Raw genomic sequence first — 24722 nt, 5'->3', positions numbered from 1 at the left:
CTACGATTCGCGAGTTATCGCATCAAAGCGGAATCCTTTGCTGTGAAGGGGCTTATACCAGAAAATCACAACAGCTCCGAACAGTTGGTCTGTGAGGTGCCTTCATTGCTTCCTTTTTCTGATTGCTTTCCTTTGCCATCAAATTCTTAATTACTATGTCGGGATTCAAGTAATTTCGTAATCAGTATCGTATGTTTCAAGTTTATTTATCCTATTACTGGTAGAGTGAAATCTACAGTGTATTCGTTTTACTGTTGGAACGAAAAATGCATCAAGAAGGGCGTTGATTTGCTCTTCAAATATTTTAATTTAACTAGGCTGCGTAAATGTATGCCAATTTAGTCTAGCTACTACATAAGTTAAAGTTATAAAGGTTAATGGGTATGCCCGGTCAGTGTAAAACACTTTAAACTTGCTAGCCAATCGGAAATTATCCTTGGCATGAATTTTGAGGTTGTTATTATGACAGTGTAAAAGACCTTAATGCATGTATTTGTTTCTTTCAATCACACCAGTTAATTCTTAAATCTTGTATATAAAAAGAGTAAAATACACCACTAACACACATAAAATTGATTCCACTATAAACTTGCCACAGGCAGAAGTGGCTCTGATGACAACGTCATAAGTATGATGAGCATGATGGCTGTTACATGGACAAATTATCTAAGAAAGCGTCTTCCACTAACAATAAGGTCTCTTCATACCTCGAAAGGTAATGAATTAGACCAAATTTTAATGTCTCCACCTCTTGCATCTTTGGACCTTCCTGACATCTGGAGTTCTAATTCGGCATCTCGGATTATTCCAGCAATTCATAAAAGCTGTAAGTAACTGAGTCTTATTCCCTTGGAATGACTGTAATATCTACATTTTTTGTCTCTCACGTTTTATCATTTTAGATGTTTTCTTGCTGTTCAAAACTTTAGTTTCTGACTTGATTGAGCAAAATCTGGGCTTTTACTATCATTTGTAGACTCCTCCAGTCAATCATGTTACTTCAAGCTCTCTTCCAATGTAAACTGTCTTGTCATTCTTCTCTTTTTCTAATTATTGACAGATCTAAAGAGTCTATATTTGATTTCTTGGTTTATTAAATTTCATCAGTGTGTAATGACCATTTCTTTAGTGAATGTCAATTACTAGAAGTGATCGTCTTAAGACTTTTGAAGGAAAAGAAACATGGTGGCTAAAAGACTGGATTTGTATGAGTCAAATGCTTAAGAAGAATACAGCATCACAATAATCCATTGGATTAATTTATGAAAAATGCTAGGAACATACTCTTTTGACCACATTCATATTGCAATTTATTGAAAACCCAACATTGTACTTAATGAACCTCTCTCATGATGTTGTAGGTCTTAATAAATTTAATAGTGGTAAAGATAGACATTGTGTTACTAAAACTTAAATTTATTTCTCAAAAACACGTGCTAAGTTCTAACAAATTGTCTGGCTCTGTAGCAGTACATTCAAATTCTTTGGCTTCTATACATATAAATAGGAAGAGGAGACTAATTTTGTACACTAATCTAGGCCTGAATACGAGGGAATAATTTGTAGACTCCTCCAGTCAATCATGTTCTTCCTCGATTTGATGGTGGAGTAGATGTCTATCTTTTCCAGATTGGAGCTGACACTTTGATAAGTAATTCTTGGGAGAGTGTATCCCTTTTGTTGAGAGAAAGTAGCATCTGTATACCCCTTTTGTTGAGGTGAGTAACCAACAAAAATATATGTGATGGATTTTGAGCCAAGTGTATTGTGGTGAGGGTTTAGGTTGTAAACAAAGGTTGAACATCCCAATATTTTTTAGAGAATCGAAGTGAAAATTATGTTGGTTGGGAAAAATATTGAGTGTAGAGTGAGGGGTGTTAAAGTTAAGAACATATTAGGTAGGTTGCAAAGAGGAAATCTTCTCTCCAAAACTATTTTGGTACATTTGCAGCCAAAATGAGGGTTGAGTGATCTAGTTACTTTTGGAAAGTGCCTACTTTTTCATTTTGTAGTCCCATTTTGTTAAGGTATTTACAACGAGCTTTGGTGTATATTCCACGTGACTTAAGGTAGGAATTCAATATTGAGTGAGAAAATTCATGGCCATTGTTAGTTTTGAGTACCTTACTATCTTAGAATTGTGTTTGCACCATGTTGTGGAAATTTTAAAATATTCTGCCTACTTATTTTTCTTATATAAGGAAAACCCCATGTAACTCTTGTACGGTCATTGATGAAAGTAACAAATCATTTAGTACCGACAATGTTGTTAGAAAAAGCATGTTAGGCCGTTATTAGTGTATGAGAGAAGGAAGAGATATTAGTTAGCCTAACTGCCTAGGCAGTTAGGGAGAGCGGGAAGAAACTTGTATAAATAGTTTTGGGTCTAATTGTAGAGGGACTTTTGGAGAATAAGAGTTTTGTCAGGAACTTGTAGTCCTGAGAGGGGGAGGTTAAGCTCTCTGTATTCGTTTCTTTGATTGAAAGTCAATACGAAGAGGTTATACAGCATTCTGTGTTGTGTGATTTGGGTGTATAGAGCTTGTTTTTCCATAGGTTCTTGATTAAAGAACCTATCAAAGCACGTCCTCATGCATCACTGTGAAATAAAGAGAATGATTGAGAGAGAGCTTATATGGTTTGGGTGGATAAGTGCTTCGTGTTTGCTTAGATAATTGACAAATTTCAAATTGATAGTTCCTTAGATTTTATTGAATAATGAAAAGAACACTTTCCCAAGTACCTGAAATTTAGGTGGCCTAGACAGCAGTGTCACAACATTACAGAATTTTCAATACTTGAAGGTACTGTTGCACAAGAGCTGGCTTCAAGAGTTGAAGGTATTGTTGTACAAGATTTGGCTTTGGGTTTGGTTTTGGAGTCTTCAACCAGAAGCTGGTAGAGTCTGACAAATTCTTTAGCACTGATAATATGTCAGTCATTTGCACTACTCATAATCCGGTACAACATGATAGACCAAACACATTGAAATTGGCATGCACTTCATCATAAATAATCCTGATAGAGGTTTGATAGTCAACTCATGTCCCTACAGGGCTTCAATTAGCAAACATCTTCACTAAGGAACATCTGCATAATAGATTCCAAGATCTTGTAGGCAAGTTGGGAATGACTCACATTCATTTATCAACTTGAGAGGGAGTGTTGTAAATAGGAGGCTATTGGAATAAAAATACCCTAATATCTCTTTAGTTATTAGGAAGAATATCCCTAGAATCTACTCATTCATTTCAAATGATTTTGGTCAAATTTGTAGTCAATCTGGGATCTCCAACAATTATCATCTACAATCTGAACATTGAAAGGTAGAATAACTATGAAATTCTGTTATGTTTTCAGTCATGAGATATGAGGTTTCTTAGTCTATGATCCATGAACTTGGTTTTCTTTTGCTAGTGTTTAAAGCATGCAAGTAATTATACTTTTGAGCTATTGTTGGTCTACTAACTTTGTCTGCAATTAGCATAGTCTATTGAAGGATTTTTTTTCAAGTTTCCATTTGTTCTTTTTTGAATGTAGATGGATCAGGGTTTACCTTCACATCCTGATGGTTATAGGCTGTATTGCTCTCCTTGTTATGGACAAGTTTTGTCTTTGAAGGTTTCCCATAAATTTGGGTTCCCTTCCTTTCCCTTGAAGGAAGATTTGGAATGACTTCTCTCCAATTGGATGTAATGCTTCCATTCAATTTTTGGTCAGTGATGGTAGCCCTGACTCTTCAATTGAGCTGGTAAGAATAGTACCAGTCTCCATCATGTGCCTTCAATGGTTTGATCAATGAGAAGGACTAGAGATGGTTTAAATCGTGCTTTGATAACATGGGGGAAAAGAAAATTCTTTCACAGATCTAAAATTGATAGAATGTGAAAATAGAAATAAGAGACTAATTTTTTACATTAATCTAGGCCTGAATATTTGGAAATAATCTTTTCCATTAATGCCTTGCCTAAAGATGAAAAGAAAGAAATGAAAAATATTTATATTGCATTAAATCCTAACATTAACTATATAAATCAAATTGTTGTAAAAGCTGACAATAAAAGAACAAAGACCACGAATAAAGGATTTCCTGAGGCGTGTAGATCACTGTCTTTAAGGACTTATCCGCGGTGTATTGCGCAAACTCCCCAAGATACAATAGGAACTTCTCAGAATTTCTGAGGATCTCAGAATTTCTGAGGATCTCAGAACTAGCAAGGATCTCTAAAAAGAGAATAAAATAAATCCAGAATATTTTTAGGAAAAGAAGGAAAAAGAAAGTATGAAACCAAGAGAAAGAGAATGAGAGAAGAATGATTTATGATGATGTGTTTTGGAGTGAAGGAAGTACTCTGTTTATAGAGTTCATGGATCATGCCCATGACCTAAAATATCTCAGAAAATTATTTTTTTAATAAAATAGAACGTTACAAGCAAAATATAAATGTTGCACATCAAAAAAGAGACGTTGGCAACAACACCTTGGGAAATATCTCCAAGGCAAATGTTGGAAGCAAGGCTTGCAGTCCAAGCTCAAAACTTCCTCCGCAAATGATGGCACATATCTTTGCAATATTATATTAATAAATAATAACAATCTCCCACATATTGCAAAAGATAAGAAACAATGATTGAAAGAAAAAAAAGAAGAAAAATCCTGGGTTTTATAAGATGTAATGCATTAGAGCTGGTATAGCAAGCTATATGAACCAGTCATAGATCGAGAAATTTAACACACGGTATAGTTGGTATAGCAAGCTATATGAACCAAAGATACTTGAGTGTGTTAGAGGTTTATCAATCACAGTACACCCCCACAATCCTTGCTGTTAACGTTGTGATGCGCTCACTAGGCTATGCGCGTGCCCGATATTCATGAGTGCTCTAGAGATTATGCCAAGATCTCATGCAAGCGGCTCCACTTGACACTCGTATAGGTAATTTCATCAAGTGTATGCTGCAAATCATACACCACCCATAAGGGATATGAAGATCATTAAAACTTTGTTTAATTACAAAGTTTAACTTCTCAATAATGCAGCCTTTAGCACTTTCACACACACCATAAGAATGGACATATTTGATTTAAAATCAAATTAGTGCTATCAAAACTAACAAGTGACTTGTTTTTATCCATATGAACCTTATTCATGGGATCTCCAATCACAAACGTTGGGTTACCATCACTTGTTTGTTTGCCAGTGGCTTAAGTCTCATTCCCCTCGATATTTCTGAGATCATATTTCTTCCTAAGGGTTTTGTCAGAGGATCTGCTAGATTCCGTTTTGACTTCACATAGTCAATGGAAATAGTTCCACTCTTTAGCAGCTACTTTCCAAAGTGTGTCTGAATTGGATATGTTTATTCTTTCCATTGTATATCTTGTTTTTAGCTATAACTATTGCCGATTGGCAATCACAGTGTATTGACACCTATGGGGTTGGTTTCATTCCTAGTGGAATGTTTGCTAAGAAGTTTTTCAACCACTCAACCTCACTACCAGCCATCTCAAGAGCGACAAACTCAGATTCCATTCTTGATCTTGCAATAATTGTTTGTCTGGCTGATCTCCATGTAATCGCACCACCCCCAAGTGTGAATACATAACCACTTGTGGATTTTGTCTCATCTGAATCAGAGATCCAATTAGCATCACTGTACCCTTCTAGTACCACGGGAAATCCACTGTATTCAATGGTATAATCCATTGAACCTCTTAAGTATCTCATAAGCCTGGAAAGTGCATCCCAATGTTCTTGATTTGGACATTGAGTGTACCTACTCAGTCTACCTACTGCATAAGCAATATCAGGTCTAGAAAAGCTCATCAAGTGCAGTAAACTCCCAATTATCTGGGCATACTGAGGCTGAGATAATGATTCTCCTCTATTTTTCATTAATTTAGAGTTAGTATCATAAGGGGTACTCACGGGTTTGAAATCATAATACCTAAACTTCTTAAGAAGTTTCTCAAAGTATTGTTTTTGGGATAGTAATATACTATCTCCCTTCCTTCTAACACCTAAAATTACATTGGCTTCACCCATGTCTTTCATTTCAAAGTTCGATCCTAGAAACAATTTAATTCTAGCAACAATCTCATTGCATGTACCAAAAATTAACATGTCATCCACATGCAAACATATAATGACACAATCACCATTTTCAGATTTAGAGTACACACATTTATCAGCATAATTAGGTGAAAAACCATCACATAGCAATACATTATCTAGTTTTTTATGCCACTATTTTGGTGCTTGTTTCAACCCATACAAAAATTTTAAAAGTTTACAAACTTTATTCTCTTGACCAGGTACAAAACACCCTTGAGGTTGAGTCGTATAAATTTTCTCCTCTAAATCACCATTAAAAAAGGCAGTTTTAACATCCATTTGGTGTATCACTAGCTTATGGATGGTTGCTCAGGCTAACAAAACTCGAATAGAGGAAATCCTAGTCACAGGGGCAAAAGTATCAAAATAATCTATGTTGGGTTTTTGAGTAAAACCTTTTACTACTAATCTTGCCGTATACTTCTCTATAGATCCATCAGGATAATACTTTTTCTTAAAGATCCACTTGCAACCAATGGGTTTTGCTCCTTTAGGCAAATCTACTAAGGTCCAAGTGTTATTTTTCTGAATTGATTCAATTTCAGTTTTGATGATTTTATCCCATTGTTTTGTATGAGAAATAAAGAAGATTGGGAGAAAATATCCCTTATGTGTTTAGACTACACATAGGGTAGTTTATTTATATTGTAAGATATGGGCCAATGCCCTTAATACAGAATAGACTAAGCCCAAATAACAGAAACACACATCTTAACATCTAACACTCCCCCTCAAGCTGGAGCATATAAATCATATGTTCCAAGCTTGTTACAAAGATAATCAATTCTAGGTCCTCGTAAGGACTTAGTGAATATGTCTGCCAACTGGTTGCTTGAGTTAACAAACCCAGTCTTGATATCTCCGGATATGATTTTTTCTCGAATGAAATGACAATCAACTTCAATGTGTTTGGTTCTCTCATGGAAGACAGGATTAGAGCTAATATGGAGAGCAGCTTGATTATCACATATAAGTATCATGTGAGTGACATCTCCAAATTTCAATTCACTAAGCAATTGTTTAAGCCACACAAGCTCGCAAGTAGCTGATGCCATAGCTCTATATTCTGCTTCTGCACTCGACCTTGCCACAACACTTTGCTTCTTACTTTTCCAAGATATCAAGTTGCTACCAATAGAGACACAATATCCAGAAGTAGACCTCCTATCAGAAGGGGAACCAGCCCAATCAGCATCTGAATAGCAAACGATCTTTGTATCGTTGTTAGGGCCATATAGCAAACCTTTTCCAGGTGATCTTTTAATATACTTCAGTATACGAACAACTGCATCCCAATGGTCTTCACATGGGGAGTTTAGAAATTGACTCACCACACTAACTGCGAAGGAAATGTCAGGACGCGTAACAGTAAGATAGTTTAATTTACCAACTAGTCTTTTGTACCGTTCAGGATCTGAGAAAGGCTCCCCCTGATTTGGTAGGAGTTTGATGTTAGGGTCCATAGGTGTCTCAACAGATTTACAGTTCATTAACCCTGTTTCCTCCAAGATGTCTAACGCATACTTCCTCTGAGATATGACAATACCATCATTGGATTGTGCTACTTCAATACCAAAAAAGTACCGGAGTTTGCCAAGATCTTTGGTTTGAAAATGATGACAAAGGTGTTGTTTCATCTGAGAGATGCCAAGATAGTCGCTTCCTGTGAGAACAATATCATCGACATACACTATTAAATAGATACATCCAGCACTCGAGTGGCGATAGAACACTGAATGATCCGCTTCACTGCGAGACATACCAAATTGTTGAACAACACAACTGAATTTACCAAACCAGGCCCGAGGAGACTGTTTTAGACCATACAAGGATTTGCGAAGACGACATACCAATCCAGATGACTCCCCCTGAGCAACAAAGCCAGGCGGTTGCTCCATATAAATTTCTTCCTGCAAATCACCATTGAGAAAAGCATTTTTGACATCAAGTTGGTAAAGAGGCCATTGTCGAAGAGCGGCCATGGCAATGAAAAGGCGAACAGAAGTCATTTTTGCCACTGGAGAAAAAGTATCACCATAATCCAAACCAAAAATCTGTGTGTAGCCTTTGGCAACTAGTCGAGCTTTCAAACGATCAATTGTGCCATCAGGACCAACCTTGATAGCATACACCCACCTGCAACCAACAACAGACTTTCCAGACGGTAATTGGACAAGCTCCCAAGTTCCACTTTCCTGTAAAGCACTTAATTCATCCATCATAGCTTGACGCCAACCAGGATGAGTTAAGGCATCACCCACAGATTTGGGAATTGACACAGAAGAAATGGATGAGAGACAAGTATAAAAAGATGGAGATAATCTGTGGTAATTAAGAACAGTATAATGGGGGGAAGGGTTACGGGTAGAGCGTATACCTTTACGGAGGGCAATAGGCAAGTCAGACTCAGTTGCTGGAGCCGGAGGAGACACATGAGGCGGCACCGGAAGTGAGTCATGAGGGAGACAATTACGGCGACTATAAACCTGAAGGGGTGGAGGTGAAGGATGATCCTGTGGTGAATGAGAGTCTAAAGAAGGAGAAGACAAAATGGGTGGAGCATCACCAGGAGGATCACAGAACTAGAAGATAGATGTGAAAAGTAAAAAGAAGACTCATCAAAAGTGACATCAGCAGAGATAAAATGACGATTGAGGGAAGGGGAAAAACACTTATAGCCCTTTTGTGACCGTGGAAATCCTAAGAAGACACATTTGTGAGACCTAGGAGATAACTTATCAAGACCAGGACTAAAATCATGAACAAAACATGTAGACCCAAAAACTCGAAGAGGTAATGGATGCAGAGGGTCTTGAGGAAATAAGATAGAATGAGGGATTTTGTTATCTAGGACGAAAGATGGCATGCGGTTGATAAGATAACATGCTGTGAGAACTGCATCACCCCAAAAACGTGAGGGTACTTGACCATGAATAAGAAGTGTACGAGTTGTTTCAATAAGGTGTCTATTCTTACTGTTACGTACCTGAGTACGTAAACTAGCCAAATACAACCTTTCACTCTCTCTCACACGGAATAGAACAATAAACGAATAATATTGGATGAATGAATCTCTTTTATTGATGGTAATATCTGAATTAACAAGGATAAACAATAATTGGGAGCATAACCTCCTTCAATTACTTTGAGAGCATAACCTCCCTCACAAGACAATAATGTCTGTCACAAAACTCAATAATCAAAAGCCTGTCTTTAACCCTGGACTCTAACCTTATTTATATTAATTATTTCCCGCCCATCTCTTATTAAATATTCCTCTAGAATATATCTGCATTTGATATAAATATCCCTATATTTAATATTCAATAATTTATATAAATATCTCTATATTTAATATAAATATCTCTATATTTAATATAAATATCTCTCCGTATATTATCTTAGCACATATCCTTAATTATAAATATCTTATATTGAATATTTCCCTAAATATATATTTATTTACTCTAATTAACTTATACTATATTTATTTACTCTAATTAACTTATATTATATTTATTTACTCTAATTAACTTATACTAAATATTCTCTCTGCTCATATACTTTCTAACCCTTATTATTACCCCTACCTTAGGTCGTAACATTACACCCCGCTGCAAAACAACCTTGTCCTCAAGGTTGGAAACAGGGAGCTGGACCTCATGGCTCCTCATCAATTCATGTCTGGAGGTTCGGGTGGTGGTAAAACCTTCTCTAATGTCTTCCATTCTTCATCCAGCATTCTCGTTACCACTTCTCCTAAATCATAAGCCCTGAGGGAATGGTTTTCAATGTCTTTCAGTACTTCACGTCGCGCTCTTCCTTCTGCCAGTGTACCAAACACTGCAAGCCCCCTGTTCTTTTTGTCGGCCCATCTCTTCACAGACTCCATTGTTCTCTCCAGGGTATTGATTCTTCCATTTGCCCTTCCTTCCAAAGCCTTCATCCTTCCTTCCAATACTAGACCGTTTGGTTCAGGTAGTTTTCTCACGCTCGGTTCTGGCCGTCTCCTCCCGTTCGGCTCGGTAAGTCCTCTCTCTATAGGTTCCGTCCGTTCTTTCACGTTTGGATCCAGCAGTCTGCTATCGTTCAGTTCTGGCCGTTCGCTCACGTTCGGATCCGTTAGTCCACTATCGTTTGGTTCCAGCAGTCCCTTCCCATTTGGAGCTTGGACTTCATGGCGTATTCCACTCAACTCTGCCTTCAACCTCCTTAGGGAGAACTCCATGTTCTTTATTCTCTGCTCCATGCTCTCCAGTTTCCCTTCAACTGCATTTATTCTTCCCTCCATGATGTCTTTCACTCGTCTCTATTAGGATCCGGCAGTTTCCTCCCTTGACGATCCGACAGTTTCCTCCCTTGACGATCCGGCAGTTTCCTCCCTTGACGATCCGGCAGGTCGGACCAATTGTTACGTACCTGAGTACGTAAACTAGCCAAATACAACCTTTCACTCTCTCTCACACGGAATAGAACAATAAACGAATAATATTGGATGAATGAATCTCTTTTATTGATGGTAATATCTGAATTAACAAGGATAAACAATAATTGGGAGCATAACCTCCTTCAATTACTTTGAGAGCATAACCTCCCTCACAAGACAATAATGTCTGTCACAAAACTCAATAATCAAAAGCCTGTCTTTAACCCTGGACTCTAACCTTATTTATATTAATTATTTCCCGCCCATCTCTTATTAAATATTCCTCTAGAATATATCTGCATTTGATATAAATATCCCTATATTTAATATTCAATAATTTATATAAATATCTCTATATTTAATATAAATATCTCTATATTTAATATAAATATCTCTCCGTATATTATCTTAGCACATATCCTTAATTATAAATATCTTATATTGAATATTTCCCTAAATATATATTTATTTACTCTAATTAACTTATACTATATTTATTTACTCTAATTAACTTATATTATATTTATTTACTCTAATTAACTTATACTAAATATTCTCTCTGCTCATATACTTTCTAACCCTTATTATTACCCCTACCTTAGGTCGTAACACTTACGCTCAGCCACCCCATTTTGTTGAGGGGTATAAGCACATGAGGTTTGGTGAAGAATGCCATGAGAAGCCATAAACTGTTTAAACGGTTGAGAAAGGTATTCACGACCATTATCACTACGTAAATTTCGAATAGACACCCCAAACTGTGTTTTTATTTCATTGAAAAAAGATTGAAAAATAGAAAACAACTCAGAACGATTCTTCATTAAAAACAACCAAGTACATCTGGAATAGTCATCAATAAAGGTAACAAAATACTGAAAACCTAAAATGGACTTAACACGACTAGGTCCCCAAATGTCAGAATGAACAATGAAAAGGGGGACGACGCCCGTTGTGAGACACTACGAGGAAAGGAACTACGAGTATGCTTCCCTAACTGACAAGACTCACACGACAAACTTGATAATGTGGACAACCTCGGGACAAGTTGTTGTAGTTTGGCAAGACTAGGATGACCGAACTGAGCATGAAGAAGGGATGGTGACTCCATGATTACGCCAACATGTGGAGAAGGGCGGAGATGATAAAGGCCATGAGACTCACATCCTGTGCCAATCATGTGTTTCGAACTCCGGTCCTGCAACCAAACAGAATCTTTAGTAAAGGAAATAACACAATTAAGAGTACAAGTTAAACGACTAATGGACAATAAGTTGAAGGGAGACCCAGGGACATAAAGTACATGATCAATGGATATGGATGGAAAAATATTAACAGTACCAATACCATGAGATGAGACTCTAGACCCATCAGCCATTGTTACCGAGGGTAAATTAGCCGGACATGACAAGGAAGAAAACAAGGACTTGTTACCAGTGATATGATCGGTGGCGCCTGAGTCAAGGACCCAAGGTCCAAGGGAGTGAGTTAGACCAACAAAAGGTGTACCTGTACGTGCAACAGATGCAGATGTAGTGGAACCAGAGTGCTGATGATCCTCATACCATCTGAGAAATTCGTTAAAGATTGCAGGTTTGTCTACGATATTAGATGAAGTAGGATGGTCTGCAGACGGTGATCGGGGAGGTGGATCAGAATTTGCCACTGCTACAGGTCGAGGAGGACGTCCATGGAGAGAGCATAACATCTATCAATCTTGTGGCCTAACTTGCCACAATGGTCACATTTTGAACGTCCTTTACTTGGCTTGCGAGACCGACTTCGATCATCACGTTGAGCAGGCATAACAGAGGAATCATCAGTACGAGGAGATGTCTCATGACAGGAGAACCCAAAATCTGATCACGGACATGAGAAACATCATCAGAGAGTCCGTATAATGCCAACAACATGAAGAACTTTGATCGTTGTTCCAATTCTTCAGCAGGAGTGGAAGCAGGAGGTAATATATCATTAAAGTCATGAAGAAGGGCATGAATTTTACCCAAATATTCTGCCATGGGACCAGGATTGCGCGGACCAATAACAGTTAATAGGTCCTGACAAACACCATAAAGACGCTGAGTGTCATTTGTGTATAACAACTTCGCTTGTGCCCATACTTCTGAACATGTCTCATAGGACCGAAACATTTGTTTCAGTGAGGAGTGAATGGTGGACTTTATAACAATGCATAACTGAGCATCAATTTTCATCCAGCGGGAAGTGTCATCTATGAGAGCAGTAGTCACATTTTGAGTAAGATGATCTAAGTACCCCTGACTCTTCAACCAAAGTTTGATGTCGGACGCCCAGGTTGCATAATTTGTGCCATCTAACTTGTCAATGGACAAGTGTACATTCACATAATTAGTATATATTGAGGGATCAGAAGATGAGCCACCAATAGAGGTGTTTGTAGACGAGGAAGACGCCATGGAGAGGGAGAAACCCTAAAAATTCAAAGTGCTCCGATTGACGCAACGACCACAGATCCAGAAAGAGGGCGAGGAGGCGATCACGGCGGTGCTGATCGGCGGCGGAAAGCTCCGGCGACGCGCCGGCACGCGCGGCAACAGCGGCGACTCTTGCGGCGGCGCGTGGAGGCGCGTGAGAGCTCCGATCGCGGCGATCTTCGTGCGACGGTGGTCGCCCGGCCGAGACGCTTCCGATGGTGTGGTCGCCGATCGATTCTGGAGCTCCGGCGACGGCGGCGGCGGCGGTGGCGACGGCAGCGGTGGCGACGGCAGCGGTGGCGACGCTACAACAGCAGCAGTGATGGGTGCCAGAGACCGTGGAGTTGACTGGAACTATTCCTGTGCTCTAGATACCATATGAGAAATAAAGAAGATTGAGAGAAAATATCCTTTATGTGTTTAGACTACACATAGGGTAGTTTATTTATATTGTAAGATATGGGCCAATGCCCTTAATACAGAATAGACTAAGCCCAAATAACAGAAACACACATCTTAACATCTAACATTTTGCATCATGAGTACTAATGGCTTCTACAAAGCTACTTGGATCATTATCAACTAGATAGGTATAGAAATCATTACCAAATGAAGTTTCCTTCCTCTGTCTTTTACTTCTTCTTAATTCCTCACACAAGGCATCACTATTATTATTATCTATAGGTTGAGATATCTCACTAACCTTTAAAGGAAAAACATGTTAAAAAGACTCAGCATTTTTCATCTCCATTATAGAATTACTTTCAAGTATATCACTTTTAAGAACTAGAAACCTATAGGCAGCACTATGTTCAGCATAGCTTAAGAACATGCAATCAGAGGTTTTAGAGCCTATTTTCCTTTTCTTAGGATCGGGTAACATCACCTTAGCTAGGTATCCCCACACTCTTAGATATTTAAGGTTAGGTTGATAACCTCTCCACAACTCATAGGGAGTTTTACCAGTTTTCTTATGAGGTATTCTATTTTGTAAAAAACACGCAGTAAGCAAGGCCTCTCCCCAAAGGTTATCAGGTGCATTAGAACTAATAACATTGCATTCATCATGTCCTTAAGAGTTCTATTCTTTCTCTCAGCTACTCCATTAGACTCAGGTGAATATGGTAGGGTTACTTCATGCATGATACCGTCTTTAACACAATAGTCATTAAATAACACATACTCACCACTTCTATCTGATCTAATCCTCTTAATTTTCTTATTCAATTGATTTCCTAGTTCTTCTTTATAAGTTAAAAACAAATCAAAGGCTTCATCTTTATGTTTGATTAAGTAAACCTTTGAGTGGAAAATAAGACTGATTTATTATTCTCAATTATAAAAAATACATTCTGATACTTTCTATTTGTAATAATCTAATTCTCCTAAAAAGGGAAATAGGGAAACTAGGAAAGTAAAATAAAATAAAGATTATATATCTATTTCCTCTAATTAGGAAGATTCTAAAGATATTATCTCAAATTACAACACTCCCCCTCAAGCTGGATCATACAAGATTGTATGAACCAAGCTTGGAATAGTCAAACTCAATTGTAGAGAACGTCAACAACCCAAATTGGACAACAATGGACGAGGGCGAACTAGCACCATGAAACTTCAACTTGGACAGCAATGGACGAGGGAGATTTCCATCAAAAATGGATGATGACTTGTAGCAGAAAACAACAACAAACTACAAGAACAAATGAAGGGCCTCCAGTGGCGAACAACAACAAACTACAGGGACTGGATTGCCATCAATAGTGGCGAACAACAACAAAACTTCAAGAACATGATTTCCATGAGTAACATATGGGAGGCCTTCAAAGGCTAACAACCACAAACCTGTAGGGACTTAACTATCCTAAACAGTAACAAACCTTCAGGGACTTAACTGCCCTAAACAGCAACAGACCTGCAGGGATTACACTACCCTGCAGCGGTACTAAAAGGCTAACAGCCACAAACCTGTAGGGACTTTAACCACCCTGAACAACAACAAACCTTAAGGGACTTAACTGCCCTAACAACAACGAACCTTTAGGGACTTAACTGCCCTGAACAGCAACAAACCTGTAGGAGCTGAACTGTCTACAGTGGCTAACAGCAACAAACCTATAGGGACTTAACCACCCTACAGCGGCTGAAACAGCAACAAACCTTTAGGGACTAACTACCCTGCGGCGGCTGAAACTTTTCTTCCCCTCACGACTAAAGGACATATGCACGTCAATGACAGAACGTGAAGGTGGAAGAACTGGTGAAAACCGATCTGTACTTGGGGACAAATCTGAAAGCCCTAACATCGAACCAGCCAAATCAGCGGGTGGTCTCATAGAACAACTCTCAATGAGCTGTTATAACAAAGCATTGGTAGAAACCAAAAACACCAAAGATTGGGACTTATGATGGCATCAAAAGGCCAAAGACAGGTTGGAGGTCCAAAGTTCTCTGCTGGACTACTCCTAAATGGTGATACTTAACACTGTATCACATGAAGTACGGGCTAAACTCTAGCCCAAGAAGGAAGTTCTCTACAGGTGCTGAAAAATATTTCCCCTCACGGCAAACAACGAAAACTGCGCCGACGGCTGACTGCGTCGGCGCCGACTATGGTAGCAGCGGAACGAAGCACGGTTGCTTGAGAAACCGAAACGAAGTGAGAACCCATTGGTGATAGCGAAACCCATTGGTGGTGACAAAAACTAGAATGCAGCAACCAGACGCATCAAACCAGAACACAAAATCGAGAGGGAGGTACAGCGATGCGGAAGCGTGCGGCGAGAAGACAGAGATGTTGTGAAGAAAATGAAGATGACAACAATGGCTGCTATGGAGGGTCAAAACAGAGAGAAGAAGCTCCGTCGAGACGACCGGCAGCGGTGCGGTTTGATGCCAACGCCGAGAAGGCGGCGCGTGACAAACACGCACCCGAGACCAGCTAAAGAAAGGCGGCGTGTGGAGGCGCGTTGAGTGGAGTTTGGTCCTGACTCCGGCGGGGTTGGCCATCGCTTAAGGAGGCGGTCCAGATTTGCTGGTCATCGGACATAAGTGTGACGGTGACCGGCGGCAACTATCGGACTGATTTGGCGCTCGTTGCGGCGCATGAATGAGAAGTAGCCATCGGAGCCGGCGCGGTTGGTCGTCGCTTGAAGAGACGATCCAGATCTGTTGGTCATCGGTAAAAACTGCGACGGTGGCCGGCGGCGAAGAGCGGCGGTGCACAGCAGAATACAGTGAACGAGGATTCTGATTGGAAGTCAGTGAAGATGCCAACTATGGGCATTACTTAAACTACAGGTGCAACTACTGGTTTGAGGAATCCCATTCTGAGACAAATTCTGGAAGTATAGCTTATAGCTAGGTCAGATTCAACTCTCTGGAAGTATAGCTTATAGCTAGGTCAGATTGAACTCTGGAAGTATAGCTTATAGCTAGGTCAGATTCAACTCTCTAGAAGTATAGCTTATAGCTAGGTCAGATTGAACTCTTGAAGTATAGCTTATAGGTAGGCCAGATTCTGGAAGCACAGTTTTGTGTAGTTGTTATCAGAAAGACAGACGTGTTGGTAATGCTGGAGAAAAAGCTAGAATTCTAAGGTAGAACATTACTAGGGCAATTGGAGCCCATTAAAAACATATGTTAAAGAAGAGACTTTTAGGGGGCTACCGGCGGCCATGGCGGCCGGCAGACAGCAAAGACAGCGGAAGCGGATCAGACAAGCTCTGATACCATGTGGAAAATAAGACTAATTTATTATTCTCAATTATAAAAAATACATTCTGATACTTTCTATTTGTAATAATCTTATTCTCCTAAAAAGGGAAATAGGGAAACTAGGAAAGTAAAATAAAATAAAGATTATATATCTATTTCCTCTAATTAGGAAGATTCTAAAGATATTATCTCAAATTACAACATTTGGTGTATCTAGAATAATCATCTATAAAGGTCACAAAATAATTTTTACCTCCTCTAGACATGGTTTGTTTAAAATCAGCTAGATCAGTATGAATTAACTCTAACAGTTCAGTTTGGCGTTCTGCAGAAAAACATGGTGTCAAAGCATGGTTAGAGCCCATCCTAGCGAGTTCTAAGTGGACATTCTATTATTCTATTCCACCCGCTATTGGGCCGCTATCGGACCACCCAATTTCTACTATTACGCACGAGATGTCTATACCTCGATGTGAAGGGGGTGTGTTGGAAGTCCCACATCGACTAGAGATAAGGCCAATTTATAATATATAAGTGAGGTGCAAACCTCACCTTACAAGCCGGTTTTGTGGGGTTGAGTTAGGCTTAAAGCCACTTCTAACATGGTATTGGAAGTCCCACATCGACTAGAGATAAGGCCAATTTATAATATATAAGTGAGGTGCAAACCTCACCTTACAAGCCGGTTTTGTGGGGTTGAGTTAGGCTTAAAGTCCACTTCTAACATGGTATTAGAGTAGGTTCTCTGATCTTCTTCCGGGGTCTCTACTGTCTGCCAGCGGCCGGTTGCCCCTAAAATTTCAATGGGCAGCCCTTTCTCTTCTTCTTAAATCTGTGCCACAGTCAGCACCAGTGCAGCCAGTCGCCTCTGCCGTCGATCATCGCCGCTATCCGCCGCCGCCGGCCGCCGTCACAGTTTCGACTGGTGACCAGTGGATCTGAAGCGTCTCCTCGAGCGACGGCCAACCCCGCCGGAGTCAAGACCAGACTCATCTTCACGCGCCTCCACGCGCCGCCTGTCTTCAGCTGGTCTTGGGTGCGTGTGTTGCCACGCGCCGCCTTGTCGCCGGCCACCGTCACAGTTCCGACCGGTAACCAGTGGATCTGGATCGTCTCTTCAAGCGCGACCTAACCCTGGTGGTCGTCGTCTCTGTCTCGTCTGCATGCGCTGTCACGCGCCTTCTCTCTCCGGTAGATCTCGGACGTGTGTTCATCACGTGCCGTCTTCTCGGCGTCGGCATCAAACCGCGCTGCTGCCGGTCTTATCGCCGGAGCTTCCTCTCTCTGTTCTAACCCTCCATAGCAACCATAGCTTCCATCTTCTTTGGTCTTCACAGAATCTCCATCTTCTTCCTTTCTCACTAGATTTGCCGCAGTCGGCACCGGCGCAGTCAACCGCCGCTGCAGTCGCTACCGCCTCAGACAGACGCAACTGCGTCAGTTCTTCTTGGGCTAGAGTTTAGCGCGATCTTCTTGTGATACACTGCTAAGTATCGCCACTTGGGAGTTGTCCAGCAAAGAATTTTGGACCTCCAACATGTCTTTGGATCTTTGATGCCTTTGTTTCAGCATTGTAGCTTAATATTTTGTTTTGTTTTAGTGGTCCAGCAACTGTGATATTTCACATTTCCGCCGTTCACACTAAGGGGGAGTACGTTTCCAAGACATTGCAAGTCACATAAATATGGGTGTAGTCCCTGCAGTTTTGTAGATTTCAGCTACTACTGTTGATCCCGTCACCCATCCATCATTGATGAGGATTTAGTGTAGTCCCTGCAGTTTTGTAACTCTTAGCTTTCAGCTACTACTGTTGATCCCGTCACTCATCCATCATTGATTGGGAATCAGTCCTTGCAGTTTGTCATTGTCCACCACTGCTCTCCTTCATCCACTTTTGAAGTTGAAGTTTCACAAGCTGCTGTTAGTCCATCTATGTTTGCCTCACACTCTTGAAGACAAGTCATCTAGTTCAACACTGAGTTCATCTATTCCAAGCTTAGTTCATACAATTTGTATGCTCCAGCTTGAGGGGGAGTGTTAGATATATTATATCTTTTATCATTTAGTTAGTTTGTTATTATTTCTCATTTGTATTTTGGGCTTAGCCCATATTTCTTCTATTATAAATAGAGAACCCTATGTGTGTATTTAACACAAGGAGATTAATCCCAAATATAGTTTTTCACTATATTTAACTTGGTATCAGAGCCATAGTTAAAGCTTATCCTAGCGATATTGTTTGTTGGGCATATTGTTCCACCCTCTATCGGACCACCCATTACTAATCCCACGCTCGAGATGTATATACCTCGGCGTGAAGGGGGTGTGTTGGAAGTCCCACATCGACTAGAGATAAGGCCAATTCATAGTTTATAAGTGGGTGCAAACCTCACCCTACAAGCCGGTTTTGTGAGGTTGAGTTAGGCTTAAAGTCCACTTCTAACACCCACATATTGCAAAAGCTCAAAACTTCCTCCGCAAATGATGGCATATATCTTTGCAATATTATATTAATAAATAATAACACAAATCACATTTTTTTGTTTGGTTTCCATAGGTCAACTCCCATTTTCTTGTATTATGTATTCTTAAATTTCCATTTCATTCTGCAAGATATTGTATTGAGATTGATGTTTGTCTCAGTTGATGACCAGACTACTGAAGTGCTTGATGGAAAGTTGATATCCATGGAAATCAGATCGAGAATAGCTGCTAAGGTAAGAGAAATGAAGCAATGCCTGGGAAAAGTTCCTGGGTTAGCCGTAATTTTAGTAGGCCAAAGAAGGGATTCTCAAACTTATGTTCGCAACAAGATAATGGCTTGTGAAGAAGTTGGAATCAAGTCTTTGGTGACTGAATTACCCACTGATTGTGCAGAAATGGATGTTCAAAATGTGATCATGAGATTTAACAAAGATCCATCCATTCATGGTATTCTTGTGCAACTCCCTCTACCACAAGTAATTTCTTAATCTGTGACCTACAATAAATTAGATGGACTTTAGTATCTGCTGAGTGTTTATTCAAGAAAAGGATATTACAAAATGTTTTAAAGCTATTTTGGAAATGGTCAGCTTATAAAGTATTTCTTGAAGAGGGACCTAAAATTACAATTGTTTTTGGAATGGAGGGGTTTAGCTTCTAAAGGTGCAATTTATCACGTGAACGGTAAGAAAATAAAAAATTAAAAGCATTTTCTAAAATAACATTCCTAGAAATCTCTTAGAAATTGGTTTCATTATTGTTAGACTACCAAAAGATGTCTCAAGATGTATTTATTTTGGTAGAGTTTTCTTTGATTATAAATTTCATCATATTTCTTATTTATTTCCTTATTTGATTTACTTTGAAACTTTCTTATAGTTCAACACATGTTTTGTGCTGATTTGATATGGTTCACCACCAACGAAGGAAACCTACCTTCTTTTTTTTTTTTCTCAATCTATTTTTTCCTTTACCATACTTTTTATGGCTTAGCTTGTTTTCTTTTTTAATTACCATAACTAGGATTATATCATTAGATTTTGCTTCATTCTTTTCTGATTTTGGGTTTCTCCTTATATCTATATATTAATACACATCCAGTGTACACTTAAATCAATCACAAATATACATATTCTTTAGTCTTTTTCTAGGTCTCTAGTTTCTACTTTTTTCTTCATAATTGTTTTAGCGGCTTTGGTGTCACATATATTGTATTTTTGCCACAATGGGAATAAAGGCTAATGTGCTCTATTTTGAAAACATTTAAACCCCCAAAAAAATAGACAAGAAAACTAGAAGTCCAGGCTAGCAACAAAATTTTTCCATTCACTGTTATCTACCATGCAAAAGGGGTAGCATCGATATAACATTGCTTTTGCTAACCCTACAAGTTTACCACCTCATCAGTCTTGTGACCATGTCATACCTCTAAGTGTCTCTGTGGAAGTTCAACTGTATCAATAACCTCATAGTCAAAAGGAAAAAATTGCAAAATGGTTGCAGACTTGCTATTTGAGGGCATTATTTAGCATGGTACTAGCCCTTTCAACTCACCCATCATTGTGGTCAAGAAAAAAGATCTCACATATATTGTATGTTTTAATCACACCAGTAAACCCTTTATTTATAATCATTCGAAGTATAATATAGGAAAATCAGGTAATGACTAATAATGAAGAATATCCCTAGTCATGAATGTACATATTTCCATAATTTCTAAGATAAAATCATATCTTTTACAGCCAATATAGCGAAGGATAGATTCTCATTCCTACTACAAATGAGTTAATAGTTCAATTATTTGGGGGCACCCATTTCTAACAACTAGACTTGAGTTTTGGTTATCACCAAATTCTGGTTAAACCAAAACATAGATAAAACTATCTTTTGTACACACTAGGGGTTTACAAGTTGTTGGTCATGTCCTTTGGGCTCTGTAAAGCATAAATTACATTTTAGTGTCTCATGAGTCATGTACTCAAGAAGCAGCTACGTAAATCAAAGCTTGTCTTCTTTGATGATATACTAGTTTACAGCCATCACGATCCAATCATCTAAATTGGGAGGAAGTTTTACAACTTCTTAACAACATTGTCTTTTTGCATAGCGGTCTAAATGTAGTTTTGGTCTTTTTAAGGGTGGGCTACTTGGGTCATAGTTTCAGTGTGGAATTGAACCAATCTAAGGTTAAGGTTGTTTTAGATTGGTCAAAACCTACTTCTATCAAACAAGTGCATAGTTTTCTCAGTCTCACTAGTTGTTGAATTCTCTGTATGTAGAGGCGATGTACTATTTCAAATGAATCAATTTGAATAAAAGTCTTCTTTCTTTCATATTAATTTTTTCAAGTTCGCATTAGAGCTTCCGATCTTGGGAGTCCTACTTCCACATTTCTTCTTTACTGTCTTAGTTATGGTTCCTTTTAGGGTTTCCTGGAGTGCACCCATTTCCTTTAAATGTTGGACTTGCCTGAAGTGCACCCAACTTGTGGTTATATCACCGTTCTTGCACTCGTTTGCCGCCCACCGGAGGTGCTTCCAAACCCTTGTTGGTGCTTATGCTAGGCCCTCGCCAGAGTTGCTGTCGAATCCTCGCTAGAGCTGGTGCTAGACTTTTTCCAGAGCCATCCTCGGACCTTTTTGCCATTGTCAGAATTGTTGTTGACGCCACTGTTGCCACCTCCAGAGCTTTTTGTCTTATTGTTATCTTTTAATTAAGAGGGGGCTAAGGATTTTCAATTCCTTTTGCACAATCTTTACCAAGAAACCATGGGGGAATCGAAGGATTCACAATTAAATGACGTAGTCTGTGAGATTTGACTAGTTGTACTTGTTTCTTCCTCAGTAGGAAATTGGAATCTGAGTTTTTGCGATAGAACGAGGAAAGGTTTGGGGAGTGGAAGAGGTCGGTATCAAACTGATCATACCTATAGATGGATGTCACTAGGCTCTGGATATCATGTTAGAAAACCTTTAGAAACTATTTAAAAAAGTGGGAAATAGAGAAAGAAGTTGAACCTTTAATTTTCTGAATGAAAGAGTCACAGTCAAGAATTTATACAATGGATGGGTAGTTTCAAACTGCTTCTGATAGCTAACATACTTGTAACTGATAGTTGTTACTATTGAATATATTGAAAAACTAGGTGTAGGATTAATCTCCCTTGTGTAGAAAATACACATAGGGTAATATATTTATAATAAAGAGAATGTGGACTCCTCCCCCACAAGATTGACAGTGTTATGCATTCCATGTTTGTCATCCTCGATTTGCTCCTCTCTCACAACCATCTACTGTGGATCCTCCTCCATCTGATAGCACCGACAAATATGCTCTCTTCAATGAATTTTCTTAATTAGCATAGGGACATGAGTGGCAATAAATATGTAAAAAAGAATTAGCATAGGGACCTGTTTCCCTAATTAATATGGGGATATGTTTTCTTAATTAACATAAAGGCGACATATCTAACAAGAATAACAAACTACCAAGCAGATGAATTGGAGATCTGCATCTGTTCAATACAATACAACTCTAATAGAAACTGATCTATAGTTGAAGAATAAAAAGGAACAAGAGAGAGAGAGAGCCTAACAGACAATATGCTGAACACATCATATAGATAGGAGGAATCCAGTGTAAAGGTGGAGGTTATTGTGATATGCTGTAAAATCCCTTTTCTCCGAGGATCTTTTTCTTTCTTTTCTGGAGATAATGGTATATGTACCCTTTTTCAACCTTGAATTCCAACATCTTGATAAATCCAAGTATTTGGCATTTGAGGATTGAAGAGAATTTCATTCCATTTCTGTGGCATTACAGTTTCACTCTGTTGTTCCTTACATTGATGTCTTTGAACTGCTGACCAGCTCGTTAAGCGGAGTAATGGATTTTGATCTTCATTTTGATGATCATTTATCATATTTTAGATGGTATGCTCTGTTTTGAATATTCATTACCTTTACATCAATTTCCGCTCACAACACCCCACCCAATGGCTACTCGCTGGAACATGCCCAGAAGTCTTTCCTTAACTAGGAAACATCCCTCTAACAAGAAAATCACGTGTAATACAAGAACCAACCAAAACATCCTCATGTTGTGCATCTTTGGAGACAAAATTTGATGCTATCTTGAAGAAAGTACTATCATGGGCATTAAATTGGTATTATAATTTTATCACTTGATGTTTTGATAAAATAAACTTTGGCAATCTAAATTTGGTAGTTTGGAGTAGTCTGCTGGTGAAATATTCTGTTTTCCGATTAACTAGTTTTCATGCCAGCTGTACATTCAATTGTGGATTATCACACATTCTAATTAGCTGATTTGACTGGTTGCAAAACATTTGGGGACAGCATCTAGATGAGGAAAAGGTTCTGGATGCTTTATGTCTTGAGAAAGACGTCGATGGTTTTCATCCCGTTAATATGGGGAATCTTGCCATAAATGGAAGGGAGCCACTGTTTACTCCTTGTACTCCAATGGGCTGCATTGAGTTATTGATCAGATCAGGAGTCGATATAATGGGAAAGAAAGCCGTAGTGATCGGAAGAAGTAATATTGTTGGTTTGCCAACGTCCTTGTTATTGCAGGTAATATAATCAATTGTTAGAGGCCTACAATCACGGTTATCTACATTTTCGTTTCCTTCTCCATGAATATGTAATATCGTTGTATATTGGCAGAGACACCATGCAACAGTCACTGTTATACATCCCTTCACAGAAAACCCTGAACAGATCACCTCAAAAGCTGATATTATAGTTTCAGCTGCTGGAGTGCCTAATTTGGTCCGTGGTAACTGGATTAAGCCTGGTGCAACTGTGATTGATGTTGGTACTACTCCTGTTGAGGTAAGTTGCTAATTACGACTTAAGACAATTTCATAATTTACTTTCTCTAAATATAAGAAAAAAATGTTGTAGGATTCTGGCTGTGACGATGGTTATCGTCTCGTAGGCGACGTATGCCATGAAGAAGCCATAAAAGTGGCTTCTGCTATTACTCCTGTGCCTGGCGGGGTTGGGCCTATGACAGTTGCAATGCTACTATGTAACACTCTAGTTTCTGCAAAGCGCATACTGAATTTTAATTGACCCTGCCTTTTTTCGAAGTGCTATACTTCTTTCAAGGTCATTTTCAGCATGGATCGAGTTTAAAAACAGGAAATTCGTTTTACAATTTTGTAATGCATATTACTTAGGTGATTGTCTAGATTCTGTTATTGAAAATGTATCAATTGAAATATGTAATCACACATTGCTAATTTCATTCGAAGAACTTTAAATTAAAGAAAATCATCGATTCGTATGATTTTTTTTTTATAAATGAACTTTTGAAGAATTTTGAAGGCTGTCATTGACGTATGCACGATAAAACATCTAAATGTTCCTGTTGGCAAGTTCAGCCGGTGGTGCTGAGTTCGGCATAACCTATCTTTACAAATTGTTTTTCCTATATTACGATAACTGCTAAGCATGGAAATAATTAATTATCTTTGGCGCCTCTTTTTGTAGCATTTTG

At 38.9% G+C, this 24722-nt stretch overlaps 1 protein-coding gene across 3 annotated transcripts; it reads left to right on the top strand.

The window, feature by feature from the left end:
- LOC108346836 (bifunctional protein FolD 1, mitochondrial) lies at positions 1-24512 on the top strand. 3 transcript variants are annotated; one of them, XM_052867962.1, is made up of 7 exons: positions 1-96; positions 599-715; positions 812-826; positions 19356-19672; positions 23555-23791; positions 23885-24052; positions 24125-24512. In XM_052867962.1, the coding sequence occupies exons 2-7, from the start codon at positions 631-633 to the stop codon at positions 24293-24295; spliced, it is 993 nt and encodes a 330-aa protein (XP_052723922.1). In that variant the 5' UTR covers positions 1-96; positions 599-630; the 3' UTR covers positions 24296-24512. The 3 variants fall into 3 exon arrangements, with proteins under 3 accessions (XP_052723922.1, XP_017441367.2, XP_052723921.1); XM_017585878.2 differs by having other exon boundaries at positions 599-826; XM_052867961.1 differs by having other exon boundaries at positions 17-87; positions 599-826.
- The last annotated feature ends 210 nt before the right edge of the window (positions 24513-24722 follow it).

Source organism: Vigna angularis, chromosome 9, assembly GCF_016808095.1.
Source record: "Vigna angularis cultivar LongXiaoDou No.4 chromosome 9, ASM1680809v1, whole genome shotgun sequence".
NCBI lineage: Eukaryota > Viridiplantae > Streptophyta > Magnoliopsida > Fabales > Fabaceae > Vigna > Vigna angularis.
This window is presented reverse-complemented; position numbering and strand designations above follow the sequence as displayed.

Excerpts from the sequence above, each read along its gene's own strand:
- LOC108346836 (XM_017585878.2), top strand. The coding sequence starts at position 631 with ATGATGAGCATGATGGCTGTTACATGGACAAATTATCTAAGAAAGCGT. Across the intron at positions 23,792-23,884 it reads CAACGTCCTTGTTATTGCAG|AGACACCATGCAACAGTCAC; the intron begins GTAATATAATCA and ends GTATATTGGCAG. Across the intron at positions 24,053-24,124 it reads TTGGTACTACTCCTGTTGAG|GATTCTGGCTGTGACGATGG; the intron begins GTAAGTTGCTAA and ends AAAATGTTGTAG.